This window comes from Taeniopygia guttata, chromosome 4 (assembly GCF_048771995.1).
Source record: "Taeniopygia guttata chromosome 4, bTaeGut7.mat, whole genome shotgun sequence".
Classification (NCBI taxonomy): domain Eukaryota; kingdom Metazoa; phylum Chordata; class Aves; order Passeriformes; family Estrildidae; genus Taeniopygia; species Taeniopygia guttata.
This window is the reverse complement of record NC_133028.1, coordinates 739,920-752,472: the sequence shown is the minus strand read 5'-3', so window position 1 is coordinate 752,472 and position 12,553 is coordinate 739,920. Positions and strand designations below refer to the sequence as shown.

General features: G+C 52.5%; 1 protein-coding gene across 2 annotated transcripts in view; it reads right to left on the bottom strand.

The window, feature by feature from the left end:
- SFXN5 (sideroflexin 5) overlaps positions 1-12,553 on the bottom strand; it is a 92,985-nt gene that overhangs the window by 73,965 nt on the left and 6,467 nt on the right. The window contains exons 2-3 of one of the 2 annotated variants that reach the window (XM_041715551.2): positions 11,460-11,528; positions 4,736-4,813 (exon numbers count right to left, since the gene is read on the bottom strand). In XM_041715551.2, coding sequence (XP_041571485.1) covers positions 4,736-4,813; positions 11,460-11,528 — 147 coding nt within the window. Of the gene's footprint in view, positions 1-4,735; positions 4,814-6,803; positions 6,945-11,459; positions 11,529-12,553 lie in introns of those variants that run through there. The other variant, XM_072927816.1, reaches the window with a different exon arrangement.

Here is a 12,553-nt window from a genome sequence, read left to right as displayed (position 1 = left end):
AAAACCACCCCAAACAGGTGCAACTACCAAAGATAACTTTTCATTTCAAGAAGAATTAGGAAATCCTAAGACCCTGCTGGGGAGGCAGATTAATGACAGTGTGGGGTATTCCCACTGCACAGAATGTTTGGGGTTGGGGGCATTTTAACAAACTTAGCTGCATGTTTCATAAAAAAACAAGCCTGGCTTTTAAATATTTCAGTAAAATCTCAAGGGAATAAGCTCAGCTGAAGAAATGGAGTGTGTTTTCTTGCTCCCCTGAATAAATACTGATCAAGCAGCTCTTTCTCCTCTGTTTTGCTGACCACATAATTGATACACCAGGCTGAAAATCCTGTTTGTGAAACATCTTTCTAATACAGGAATAAGCCCCACAGCCCCTCTCAATAAGGAGCTCTCAGCAGTGCAGCAGCTATCGACAGGTGAGAGATCAATTCTTCATTTTTGCTAATGAGGCCCCAGAAATGGCTTTTTCCCACCTTGAGTTAATGGGCACTTCCCTGAGCAGTGCAATCCAGTTCAGGAGGAAGAGCAGGAGCCTCTGGAAGGGCAGAGAGGCTGGAAGGGGCAGAGCTGCAGGAGCTGGCACTGCTGCTGGCCAGAGCTCCAGCATTTCTCCTGGAAACCGCCTCCGAGCTGGTCCTGGGCAAGTGCCGCCAGCACAATCGCAGCTCCCGAGAGGCTTTTTTCTCTTTAGATAGCCCAGAGCTGTTCCACTCCAGCTCATTTGGAAAAACCTGCCTGGGAAAGGCAGCGGAGCCAGGCTGGTTCCACCAGAGCCCTTCGAGGAGCCGCGTGCGGAGGAGCCGCGTGCTGCCACATCGCTTTAGGCTCTGCGATTGCCACTCCTCGTGTGCTGAAACCATCTCAGCGGGAGCCAGGGACTGCACAGAGCTGCTGGAGCTCCTGCCACCCTCGCCGTGGATTTCTGAATGAGAGGCGCAGGGATTCGAGCTCTGTCAAATGCTGCTGCAGCAGGAGCTCAGCCGGGAGCTCGCTGAAGAGCTCTGTCAAAACAACTCATCCCGAGCTGCTCCCTCGGCAGGGAGCTCTGCTCGAGGTGCCACAGCCCTGCCCAGGTGCTTCTGGAGCCTCTGAGGGGAGCGTGGGGCTCTGTGTGCCCTGCCAGCCCCCAGGGCAGCAGCTCGGAGCGGTATGGGACCGGGCAGCCTGTGCTGCTTGGCTCCCACAGCTCACTCCAAACCTCCCTGGTATGGATCCCAAACCTCCCTGCTGTGGATCCCACAACTCATTCCAAACCCCACTGCTGTGGATCCCACAGCTCACTCCAAACCTCCCCGTTGTGGATCCCACAGCTCATTCCAAACCCAACTGCTGTGGGATCCCACAGCTCACTCCAAACCCCACTGCTGTGGATCCCACAGCTCACTCCAAACCTCCCTGCTGTGGATCCCACAGCTCATTCCAAACCCCACTGCTGTGGATCCCACAGCTCACTCCAAACCTCCCTGCTGTGGATCCCACAGTTCACTCCAAACCCCACTGCTGTGGATCCCAAACCTCCCCAGTGTGGATCCCACAGCTCACTCCAAACCCCACTGCTGTGGATCCCACAGCTCACTCCAAACCCCACTGCTGTGGATCCCAAACCTCCCTGCTGTGGATCCCACAGCTCACTCCAAACCTCCCTGCTGTGGATCCCAAACCTCCCTGTTGTGGATCCCACAGATCACTCCAAACCCCACTGCTGTGCATCAGCACCCATGGGAAAGAGCCCTCTGCTCCCGGAATGTCTCCTCCCTTCAGCCTTCTCCTGCATTTTGGATCAGGTTGTGTTAAAGCTTTTACATTTTTGAAGGTGAGCAGTGTTTCTCAGGCGAGGGGTTCGAGCCACCAAAGCAGCTCTTGAAGGAGATAAAGCCAATTCTGCCTGGAGATCGCTGAAGTGCCACCAGCCCTTCTGAGGAGCAAGAGCTGCAGTTTATCCTCACTCACACTCCGTGTTCCCAGGTCACAGCTCCAGCACCCACTCCTCGCCCACGGGGACACACAGGGATCACCTCAGATCCCGGTCAGAGAGGGCTAAAACCCCCCAAAATCAGTCCAAAATCACATTTCCCTCCATCTGCTGGTGCCCTGCCACGCGTGGCCACCTCAGCAGTGCAGCAGAGCAGTGGCACGCTCGGCTGTGACACAGGATGTGGCTCAGTCCCTTATTCCAGCACCAACCCCTGCAGGTGTGCCACACACCAGGCTCCTCTCCAGAGCTCCCCTTCCCCAAATTAGCACCAGAAACCTGCAAATGGTTGCTGCCTCTCAGCCAGAGCCCATCCTGCAGAGTGATGCATGGAAAAGTGAGCAAATCTGCCAGTCTCAGCTCCAGGAAAGCAAAAATGCATTTTTCAGGTGGCTTTGGATCAAATTTGGGGTGGGGACTATGGGAGTGAGAGGCCTGGGGCTCTGCTCCCAGGGAACAGGAGGGAGGGAACAGCCTCAGGGGAGAATTCCATTGGGAGATCCATCCTGGAAAGGGCAGGGTGGAGTCCCCATCCCTGGAGGGAGTTCAGAACCCTGTGGCTGTGGCCCTTGGGGACATGGGGCAGCGGTGGCAGTGCTGGGGAACAGCTGGAATGGGTGATCTCAGAGGGCTCTTCCAACCTGAACAATTCCATGACTCTACTGCCCAATTTCCCTCCTGGGAAACCGGGATTCCACTTCCCAGTTTCCACAGCCCCAGGGGCACAGAAGGACCAGCCCTGCTGCTCCAGGGATCCTTCCCCAGGTCCCCAAGGCAGCTGCAGCCACCCCAGAACCACGGCTCTGTGTGTCCCATGGCTCCCTGGGGTCACCTGCCGCCTGTCCCTCCATCCTCACCCCCTTCACAGCGGCTGTGGCACCCTGGGACATCATTCCAGCCCCATTCCCCCATCCCAGCCCGGGAGCTGCCCATGGAATCGGGAATGGATTGGGTTGGAGGCACCTTCAGGTTGTTGCAGCCCTGCCACGGCAGGGACAGCTCCCACTGTCCCAGGGTGTTCCAAGCCCTGTCCTGCTGGCCTGGGACACTGCAGGGGTGCAGGTGCTCACTCAGGGCCTGCTGTGCTTTGGTTTAATTAATGCAGTTATTAAACACGAGCAGCTCTTGCTGCAATCCCACCCAAACCCCTCAGACACCAAAGGGCATGGGCACAGTGTCACCACTCACCCACCGTCCTCACCATAGAGCTTTTCCCAGAAAAGGCCTTTTTTCCTTCCCCTCCCTCACCTGGATCTCCACCCAGGGGGCCTCTGCTGCCTCTCCCCCTCTGGAATTCTGAATGAACTCTGGGAAGAGCCTGGCTTTGTCGGGCTCTGTGAAATGTAGGTCAAAAGTCTGCGTGGTTTGTCACCGAGAGATGCTGTGTGTCATCTGCCTCGGGCAGATGGGGCTGAGTCACTGCTGCTGCCTCCCTCCTTCCCAATCCTCCTCCTTCCAACCCCTTCTCCTTCCCAGTCCTTCCCTCCTTCCCATCCTTTCTCCTTCCCAATCCCTCCTGCTTCCCAGTCCTTCCCTCCTTCCCACCCCTCCTCCTTCCAACCCCTTCTCCTTCCCAATCCTTCCCTCCTTCCCAGTCCTTCCCTCCTTCCCAACCTCCCCATCCTTTCTCCTTCCCACCCCTCCTCCTTCCAACCCCTTCTCCTTCCCAATCCTTCCCTCTTTCTCAACCCCTTCTCCTTCCCAGTGCTTCCCTCCTTCCCAAGCCCTTCTCCTGCCCATCCCTTTTCCTTCCCAATCCCTCCCTCCTCCCCAACCCCTTCTCCTCCCCAGTCCTTCCCTCCTCCCCAGCCCCTCCTTCCCATCGGATGCTGCTGGGAAGAGCACAGTGACATCAGGAGAGCAGCAGGCCACTGCCTTGTGACAATTTCCCATTTATTTTTTCTGGAAGCTGTTCCTCTTCCCCAGCACAGCACCTACCACACCAGCTGTCCCTTTCTGAAGTGAGCAGGAATTTTAATTTCCTTCATTTACCTCCTGTATTTGTCTTTGATGAGAAGAAATTGTCACTTGTGAGCAGAGAAAAAAGGTAAAAGAGGTTTTCTGACCTACAGGGTGTGGGGGAAAGGCTCCCCAGCACTTCCATCCCGAATTATTTGGGAGTGCACAGGAACTGCTGCTCCGTACATCCCCTCAGGCAGCCCTGACATCAATCCACCGTTATAGGACATTAAATCACACAGAACTGATTCCTTTTGTCCTGGATGCACAAACAGAGCCATAAAAAAACCCTGGGTTGGTGTCACGGTCATGGACAGGAACGGGGAAGAGTTTGAGGTAACACCCACCAAAAAAAATTGCCGTTTTTTGTTTCATGGCACTGACTTGGAGGTAAAATACTCCAAAGCAGTTTGATTCCTCTGAAATCCTCATCGCTGCTCCCACAAGTTCCATGTGCAGAGGAGTACTGGGGAAAAGTCCAGGGAACAGGAGTGATGTGGTCTGGGAGAGATCACTGCCACAGCTGCAGCAGGGGCTGCAGCAGCCCAAACCAGGCTGGCATCTGGGCAGAAATGGGAATTATTGCGCAGAAATAATAATAATAATAACAGGGGTAGAGGCCACACAGCTGTTGCTAGAGAACTCACAGGAGTGACAAAAGCTTTCATCCCCCTGAAAAAATGACTTTTTCCCCCTTTAATTGTGTGAGCAGCGGGTATTTGAGCACAGAAACACCCTCAGCAGAGCCCTCCCCTCCGAGCCGCAGGAAGAAGCAGAAATTGAGTTTTCCCCTCTGACCTCTTTGTTGGTGACTCCTGGGGGCAGGGTGCCGTGTTTGTAATCCTCCAGCAGCTGCACGGCCTCCTTCAGGCGGCTCTGCAAGGGAACAGCAGGGAGCTGAGCACCCAGAACACGGATCACCCGGGGGTGGGCAGGGACAGCACCCCAGGGTGGGCAGGGACAGCACCCCAGGGTGGGCAGGGACAGCACCCACAGAGCCACGGCAGGGACAGCACCCCAGGGTGGGCAGGGACAGCTCCCCAGGGTGGGCAGGGACAGCACCCCAGGGTGGGCAGGGACAGCTCCCCAGGGTGGGCAGGGACAGCTCCCCAGGGTGGGCAGGGACAGCACCCCAGGGTGGGCAGGGACAGCTCCCGCTGCCCCAGGGCGCCCCACACATATTATATTATATTATATTATATTATATTATATTATATTATATTATATTATATTATATTATATTATATTATATTATATTATATTATATTATATTATATTATATTATATTATATTATATTATATTATATATTATATTATATTATATTATATTATATTATACATTGTATATTACATTACATATTGTATTGTATTATATTATATATTATATTATATATACATCACATTACATTATATATTACATCACATTACATTACATATTACATCACATTACATTTACTATACTACATTATTACACCATATTATATTATTATACACTAGATTATATTATTATATTATGTATCTATTCTATATATTGCATTACATTATACTAACCATTATTTATATTACATTCTGTTACATTAACTACTATTTCTATCTATAAATACACCCATATATGACGATGCACAATTCAATATAAATAATTCTATAACTGTGCTCGTTACAGGGATGTGGTTTTGTCCCTGAAATCACCGAAATCACCTCCCCTCTCCAGAGCTCTCTGAATGGAGAGCTGCAGCAAGGCATGAATGGGGCCCGCTGCTATTTTTTTTCCCTTCTCTTGAGGAAATCTGAGCAGTTACTATAACAACCCTGGCCAGATCCCATCTTGTTTAGAACGGTAACAAACAGCAAACAAAAAAGCTCGGGCCGGCTTTGAAAAATCACAGGCTCCACAAATTCCCTCTCCCAGCTCCGTGGGACAGAGGGGAACTGGGGAAAACAGATTTGCAAAAAAATGTTCAAAACTTAACAGAAAGTTCACATCGCATCTATCTGCACCCAAACTTTCAGATAAGAAAGACTAACTTAAAAATATATAGAATAAGGCAGACATTGTTGAGAGAGAAAACATATATATCTGCATGCAAACTTTAAGGTAAGAAATACTAACTTATAAATATATAGAATAAGGCAGACGCTGTTGAGAGAGAAAACATATATATCTGTATGCAAACTTTAAGGTAAGAAAGACTAACTTAAAAATATATAGAATAGGACAGACATTGTTGAGAGAAAAATAGAACTAGAGATAAGTCTCAAAAGATGGCTTTACAAATAAGACTAAATACTTTAAGAAAATAGAACTGTGAAAAATATATTGTAATATCTCCAGCAGGGAGCTTCTGCAGGGAAAGGAGTGCTGCACCAGCACTGCCAGTGGGTCCTGAGGGGGACAAAAGAGTGGCACAGAAAGTGAATAAATAAAGTGTTAAATCGAGCTCTGAGCTGCTCGGGAACCTCCAGCCTCCAAATTCAGGGAACATCCAGGGCTGCCTCCTATTCCTTCTGGAAAAGTCAGGCACGTTCTTTTACCCAGAACCAAGAAAAAGCCAGAGCAAACTTTGCCCGTGCAGCAGCTCCAAAGCCAAGCGCTGCCAGCTCCATCCCGCCTTTCAGCTCCATCAGCTCCGCTCCATCGCTCTCTGCAGGGATTTCACTCCAGCTCCTTCTAACAGCAACCCCAGCTCTGTCTGCAGGGTTGTGCCACTGTTTCAATATTTGTTGTTGCTTGCTTTCTCTGCTGCTGTCTGTGGGATGAAGTGTCACTCGAGATTTTACAGCATCCCCGATTTAAAAAAAAAAAAAAATCACAACCACGGTTTTTTTTGTTTTTTTTTTCCCCCGGAGTGTCTCATTCCTTCCTTACCCCCTTTCCTCGGAGGAAAAAACCTCGAGCACTTCTAGTGGCGGCTGCTGGGGGCTCAGCTCTCACAATAGGGTGCCAGACAGACCATCTGCAGCGGGGATGCTCCCGGAGCGCAGCCCCGCAGCGCCCAGCCAGCGCCAGAGCCGGGCACAGCGCCCGGGCAGCAGCGGCACAGCTGGGCACAGCTGGGCACAGCTGGGAGCGGGACCGGCTGGGGATGGGGCCGGGATTGCAGCTGGGAATGGGGAGGGAATGGGATCTGGCAGGGAATGGGGCCGGGATTGCAGCTGGGAATGGGGAGGGAATGGGATCTGGCAGGGAATGGGGCCGGGATTGCAGCTGGGAATGGGATCCGGCTGGGAATGGGGAGGGAATGGGATCCGGCTGGGAATGGGATTGCAGGTGGGAATGGGGCAGGAAATAGGATCCAGCTGAGAATGGGGAGGGAAAGTGGCAGGGAATGGGATTCCAGCTGGGATGGGACAGGGAATGGGGCAGGGAATGGGATTCCAGCTGGAATGGGACAGGGAATGGGGCAGGGCTGGGATTCCAGCTGGGATGGGACAGGGAATGGGGCAGGGAATGGGATTCCAGCTGGGATGGGACAGGGAATGGGGCAGGGCTGGGATTCCAGCTGGGATGGGACAGGGAATGGGGCAGGGCAGGTCCCTCAGCCTGGGGGGTGGCTGTGCATGTGCCACCACAGCTGGGATGAGCCTCCATCCATGGGATCTCTGGTGGGGTTTTGATCCAAGCCCTCCAGCTCTGTGCATAGGGGCTCCTGGGCACAGGCTGGGGTCACTGGGGGCCAGGACAGCACCTGCAGGGACCTTCTGGAGAGGAGAGCATGGAACAAGCCCTGCCAGCTGCTGCACCCTCACCCAGCCCCTGAGCAGCGTGAGGGACAGAGGCACACAATCCCAGAGCTGCCCAGGCTGGAGAAGCCCTCTGAGGCCAGTCCAACCATCCCCAGCACTGCCAGGGCCAGCCCTGCCCGTGTCCCCAAGTGCCACATCCACAGGGCTCTGAAATCCCTCCAGGGATGGGCACTCCAAACCTCCCTGGGCAATCCCAGCTCCTGGCCACCCTTTGCTGCCGATGCCCACCCTGAGGCCGTTCCCTGGGAGCAGATCCCAGCTCCCCCCTGGTTCCAACCTTTCAGGGGGTTGTGCAGAGCCAGAAATTCCCCCTGAGCCTCCTTTTCCCCAGGCTGGTGCTCAGGAGGAGAAGGAAGAACCCCAGCAGGAGAGCAGCCCCAGGCCTGGGCTGCTGGCCAGCTCAGCTGGGTCCCACAGCCCTGTGCACGCCCAGGCCTGGGCTGTCACCTTGTCCCCTGGCTCAGGGCTGTCCCTGCCTGGCAGATCCGAGCCGTGCCTCCCCTCGATGCCAGCGGGTGCCTGCGTATGGCTGGGAGCAGCCTGCAGAGCCCATCTGTGGCACACAGAGCCAGGCAGGTCCCTGTGCCAGCAGCACCACGCTGCTCCCAGCCCCAGGGCTGCACGGGGCTCTGGGGACAGCCTGGCTGTCACCCTGGGCTCGCACTGCCACTCCGGGCTCTGTGAGCCCAAACATCACCACACTTCCCAGCATTTTCCACAGGATTCACCTCCACTCCTGTTACACACTCATTTATCTCTTCTTTTTCCCCCTTTTTTTTTTTGCCAGCACAATACTGGGATCCCAGCTCTGCGTGCCCTGAGCTCCACGGTCCCACCTCCAGGCCAGCAGGACTCAGGGGATGTCCCCCAGCCCGAGGGTGGCCAGCAGCAGCACAGCTGTGGCCCTGGAGATGCAGCTGTGGCCAGAGCCCCGTTCGGGTGGTGTCTCCTGCTCCCGGGGATGGCACACACGGCAGACTCCGCTCCAGCTGGCCCCATTGTATTGGATCCACAGTGACAGACAACAGGAGCCAGAAACTTTTTGTTCGAGTGGAGCCAGCAGATGTGACACTGAATAAACACAGACAGTCAATCTGCTGAGTAAGAAGGTATGGCTCGTATAAATAACATACATCTAATCCTGCTTCCATCTCAGCCCCAAATATGGGAATGCAAGATGCTCTGCAGATCCGGGCTCTGAACAATGAGATGGAGCACAGGCAGACAACAGGCAGCCCTCGGAGCTCTCCCGGGTTCTGATTTCCCTGGCATTATTACCAGGCTGTTAACTCCCCCAGAGTGCCAACAGCGTGCCCAGCCTGGTGCCACACGGGCTGAGTGCCCCTGATCCAAACCTGCTGCCCCCGATGGACCCTGTTCATCACACCCAATTAAAAGTGTGATTCCAATGGTCTGAGCCTCCCAGTGCCAGCCCAGGACAGCCCTGACCCCTGCCAGGACACATTTCCCACCTCTCAGAGGACTCTGCACACCTGCAGCTGCCCAGGGAGGGTTTTGTTGGAGGGGCAGCCCCCAAACCTCGTGCCCGGGGGGCTGAGGCAGTGCCAAGGCCAGGGCTGTGCTGCAGCCCCTCTGCTGTGCCCACTGCCATGGGGCAGCTGGGGCAGGCACATCCTTCTCTCTCTCAGGATTTCTCATACAGCAGCACAGAGAGAAGAAAGAGAAAACAATTTCTATTTCTGCTCCTTGTTTTCCCATGAGGAATGTGTTTGGAGAATTGTTTCCCTGGGGTGATGCTTGGTTGGGTTCTGGTGAGGATTGTTTGAGCATTGTGGCCAATCCAACCCACCTGGGGCTGGACTCTCAGAGAGGGTCACGAGTTGGCAGTGAGTTAGATATGGTAGTTAGAACAAGTAGGTTTGTAGTTTTAGTATCTCTTTTAAATAGTGTATTAATGTATTATAGTATAGTTAATAAATAATCATTCAGCCTTCTGAACTGAGTCAGACATCACCATTCCTTCCCACCAAGTTCACCTGCATCTACAACAGGTGAAGTCCCCCCAGCAGAAAAAAGCACAGGTACAACAACCCAGTGCCATCCCCCAGGATTCCCTCCTCAAGAACCCCTGGAACACGAGGAAGTTTCTAATTGGGCTAAGAATCTGCTTTATAATAGAAAAATTAAATGAGTAGGGGAGGAGTGTCACTGCCATCCTCAGCACACCTCAACCCCCACTGGGACAGACCCCTCCATCCTCCCTGCTCACCACACAGCCACCAAAAACGGCATGGAATAAAATTAAACATCACCACCTGCGGCAGACACATTCTTCTCTCTCTCAGGATTTTTTCATAGGAGAGCACAGAAGAAAAAAAAAGAAGACAATTTCTATTTCTGCTCCTTGTTTTCCCACACATGGGGAATGTGTTTAGATGATTGTTTACTTGAAGTAATTACTTGATTAGGTTCTAGTAAAGATTGTTTGAACCTAATAACCAATCCAATCCTGTGGTTGGACTCTTGAGAGAGTGTCACAAGTTGTTAGTCAGATATGGTAGTTAGAAAAAACAAGTCTATCATTTTAATATCTCCTTTAAATAATATATTAATGTATTATAATACAGTTATAATAAAGAAATTATTCAACCTTCTAAACTAAAATCAAACATCATCATTTCCTCCCACCAAATTCACCTACACTTACAATAAGCACACTTCCTGGCATTTTCCATGGGATTCACCTCCACTCCTGTTAGACACTCATTTATCTCCTCTTTTTTCTGCTAGCAAGCTCCTCCAAGGCCAGCAGGGATTTGTTTGTTCCCTGGGAGCCCCGGCCTGGAGATGCAGCCATCTGTCAGAGGGATGGAGCTCCCTGCACACGGCTGGGGCTCAGCAAACCCTCCCTGGCTTTCGTCTGCCCCCTCAGTTACCAAAGGAAAGCACAAAAACTCCAAATTCTACCTCTGCACACCCCAATTATTGTACACACACAGAGCAGAGTGAGCAGGACGAGCCAAGAGCAGATTTCGTGCCCCGAGAAGTCACCCTGGTGATTGTTTTGCCAAGAGATTCGTGGGGACATCACCAGAGATGTTCGGGCCTCCTGGGGCATCCCTGCCATGGAATTCAAAGCCCACTTTGACAGGCTCTGCTCCAGGGAACAGGGAAAGGAGGTTCAGGGTGGATATTGTGGGGAAAGATACAATAAAAAGGGAAAAGCAGCTGTCCTTCACTGAATTTCCCAAGTTTTCTGGGCAAAGGGCAGAGCTCCAGAGCAGGAGCAGGGCTCCCCATCAGCCTCAGCCATTACCTCGTGGAAGCTGCAGTAAAGCTGGACAAGACTAAATGGAAATAAAGGGGCAGGATCCCCAAATCCTGCTGCAAACAGGGCAGGAACTGAGGAAAAATCACAGCCAAGATCTTCTGGAGTGCAGCCCCTGCAGAGCTGCACCACAACCCACCCCGTTCACTCCCCCATGGAATTCAAATTTGCTCTCTCATCCCCCCAGCTGCATTTTTGCCATGAAAACCTGCAGGAGTTTTCCTCCTGAGGAGACGAAATCATTGGCAGTTTTGCCAAAACCCAGCTCGGGTGGCAGAGGGAGCTGGGGCTGTGGAGTCACTGGTGGCTGGTGCGAGGCAAGCTCCTGTTCCCGATTTCACAGCGCTCCTTGGGGCATCGATCACCTGTGAGACACAAACCCGCTGCACACACGGGCTCATTACTTCTGCTGCTCACAGCAGAGATTGCTTTTCACCTCCAGCTGTCTAATAACCAGCCCTGTCCAAAACAGAGGTGTGCACACATTACCTCGGTCACAAAGAGAGTGCGGGGGTCGATGATGTCCAGGAAGTGCCTGAATCTGCCATAAAATGAAGTCTGGAAAAGAGGAGACAAAAAAACAAACCATGTTCAGTGAGAAACTGCCTTTCAGGGTTTATTTCCTTTGCAGCATGAAGCATCAACTGACAATAAATAATACAGGAGGTCTTTACTGGTAATTTGGGATAGGAAAGCCAAAGCACTCCAGGGCTCCCTGGATCCCTCATTTTGCTCCCAGGAAAAGCCTCTTCAGGCTCTTTTCAGTTTTTTCATCCCTACACAAACACAGTCAGCCTGGATTGTTCCCAAAGTGCCACCAAGAGCCAGCCTAGGCTGCTCAGGGCTCCACCCTGAGCCAGGAAAAGTCTGAGAGGAGGGGAAAGGATCTGTGAAACAGAGGGGGAAGGTCATGGGCAGCTCCAGAGGCAAGGAGAAAACAGGACTCAGCATTTAGATAGTGAAAAAAAAAAATCTCAGCAGAGTTTGTACCAACTCCAAGCACCAGACCAGGAAATATTGAGGGACTGGGAACCCTTGGGATACAGGAGCATCGTCACTCCTACACCAGCTGGATGCCAGGATCCAGGGGCAGGTGAATTCCAGTGGCCACAGGACAGCCCAGCCCAGCCCTGGTGGCCTCTCCCCATCACCCAGAGCCCATCAGGGACTTGGATCATGGCCAGGGACATCAGGGAGCTCTGGGATCCTGGGAATTCTCCATCCTCACGTGGCCCATCTCCTGCTGGGCTCCTTCTGCAGGGATGGGCTATAAATAAAGGCCTGGAGTGAGGCTGGAGCAGCGGGAAGGGCGTTTAATCACTGCTGGCACCTCTTCCCACAGCGTGCTGCTGCTGCTGCCCTGCTCACCCAGGGATCCCAGCCCTGATTCCTGCAGGAATCCCTCTCCAAGGGCCCTGTCCAGGACACTGCTGACTGCCCACTGCAACCTGACCTCACCAAACTCCATCATTCTTCCACATTCTGCACAAAAAAAAACCCCAAAAAACCCCAAAACAAAACAAACAAATAAAAAAAAAAAGCCAAAAAAACCCCAATGGAACAAAACAGCTCCACACAACTCC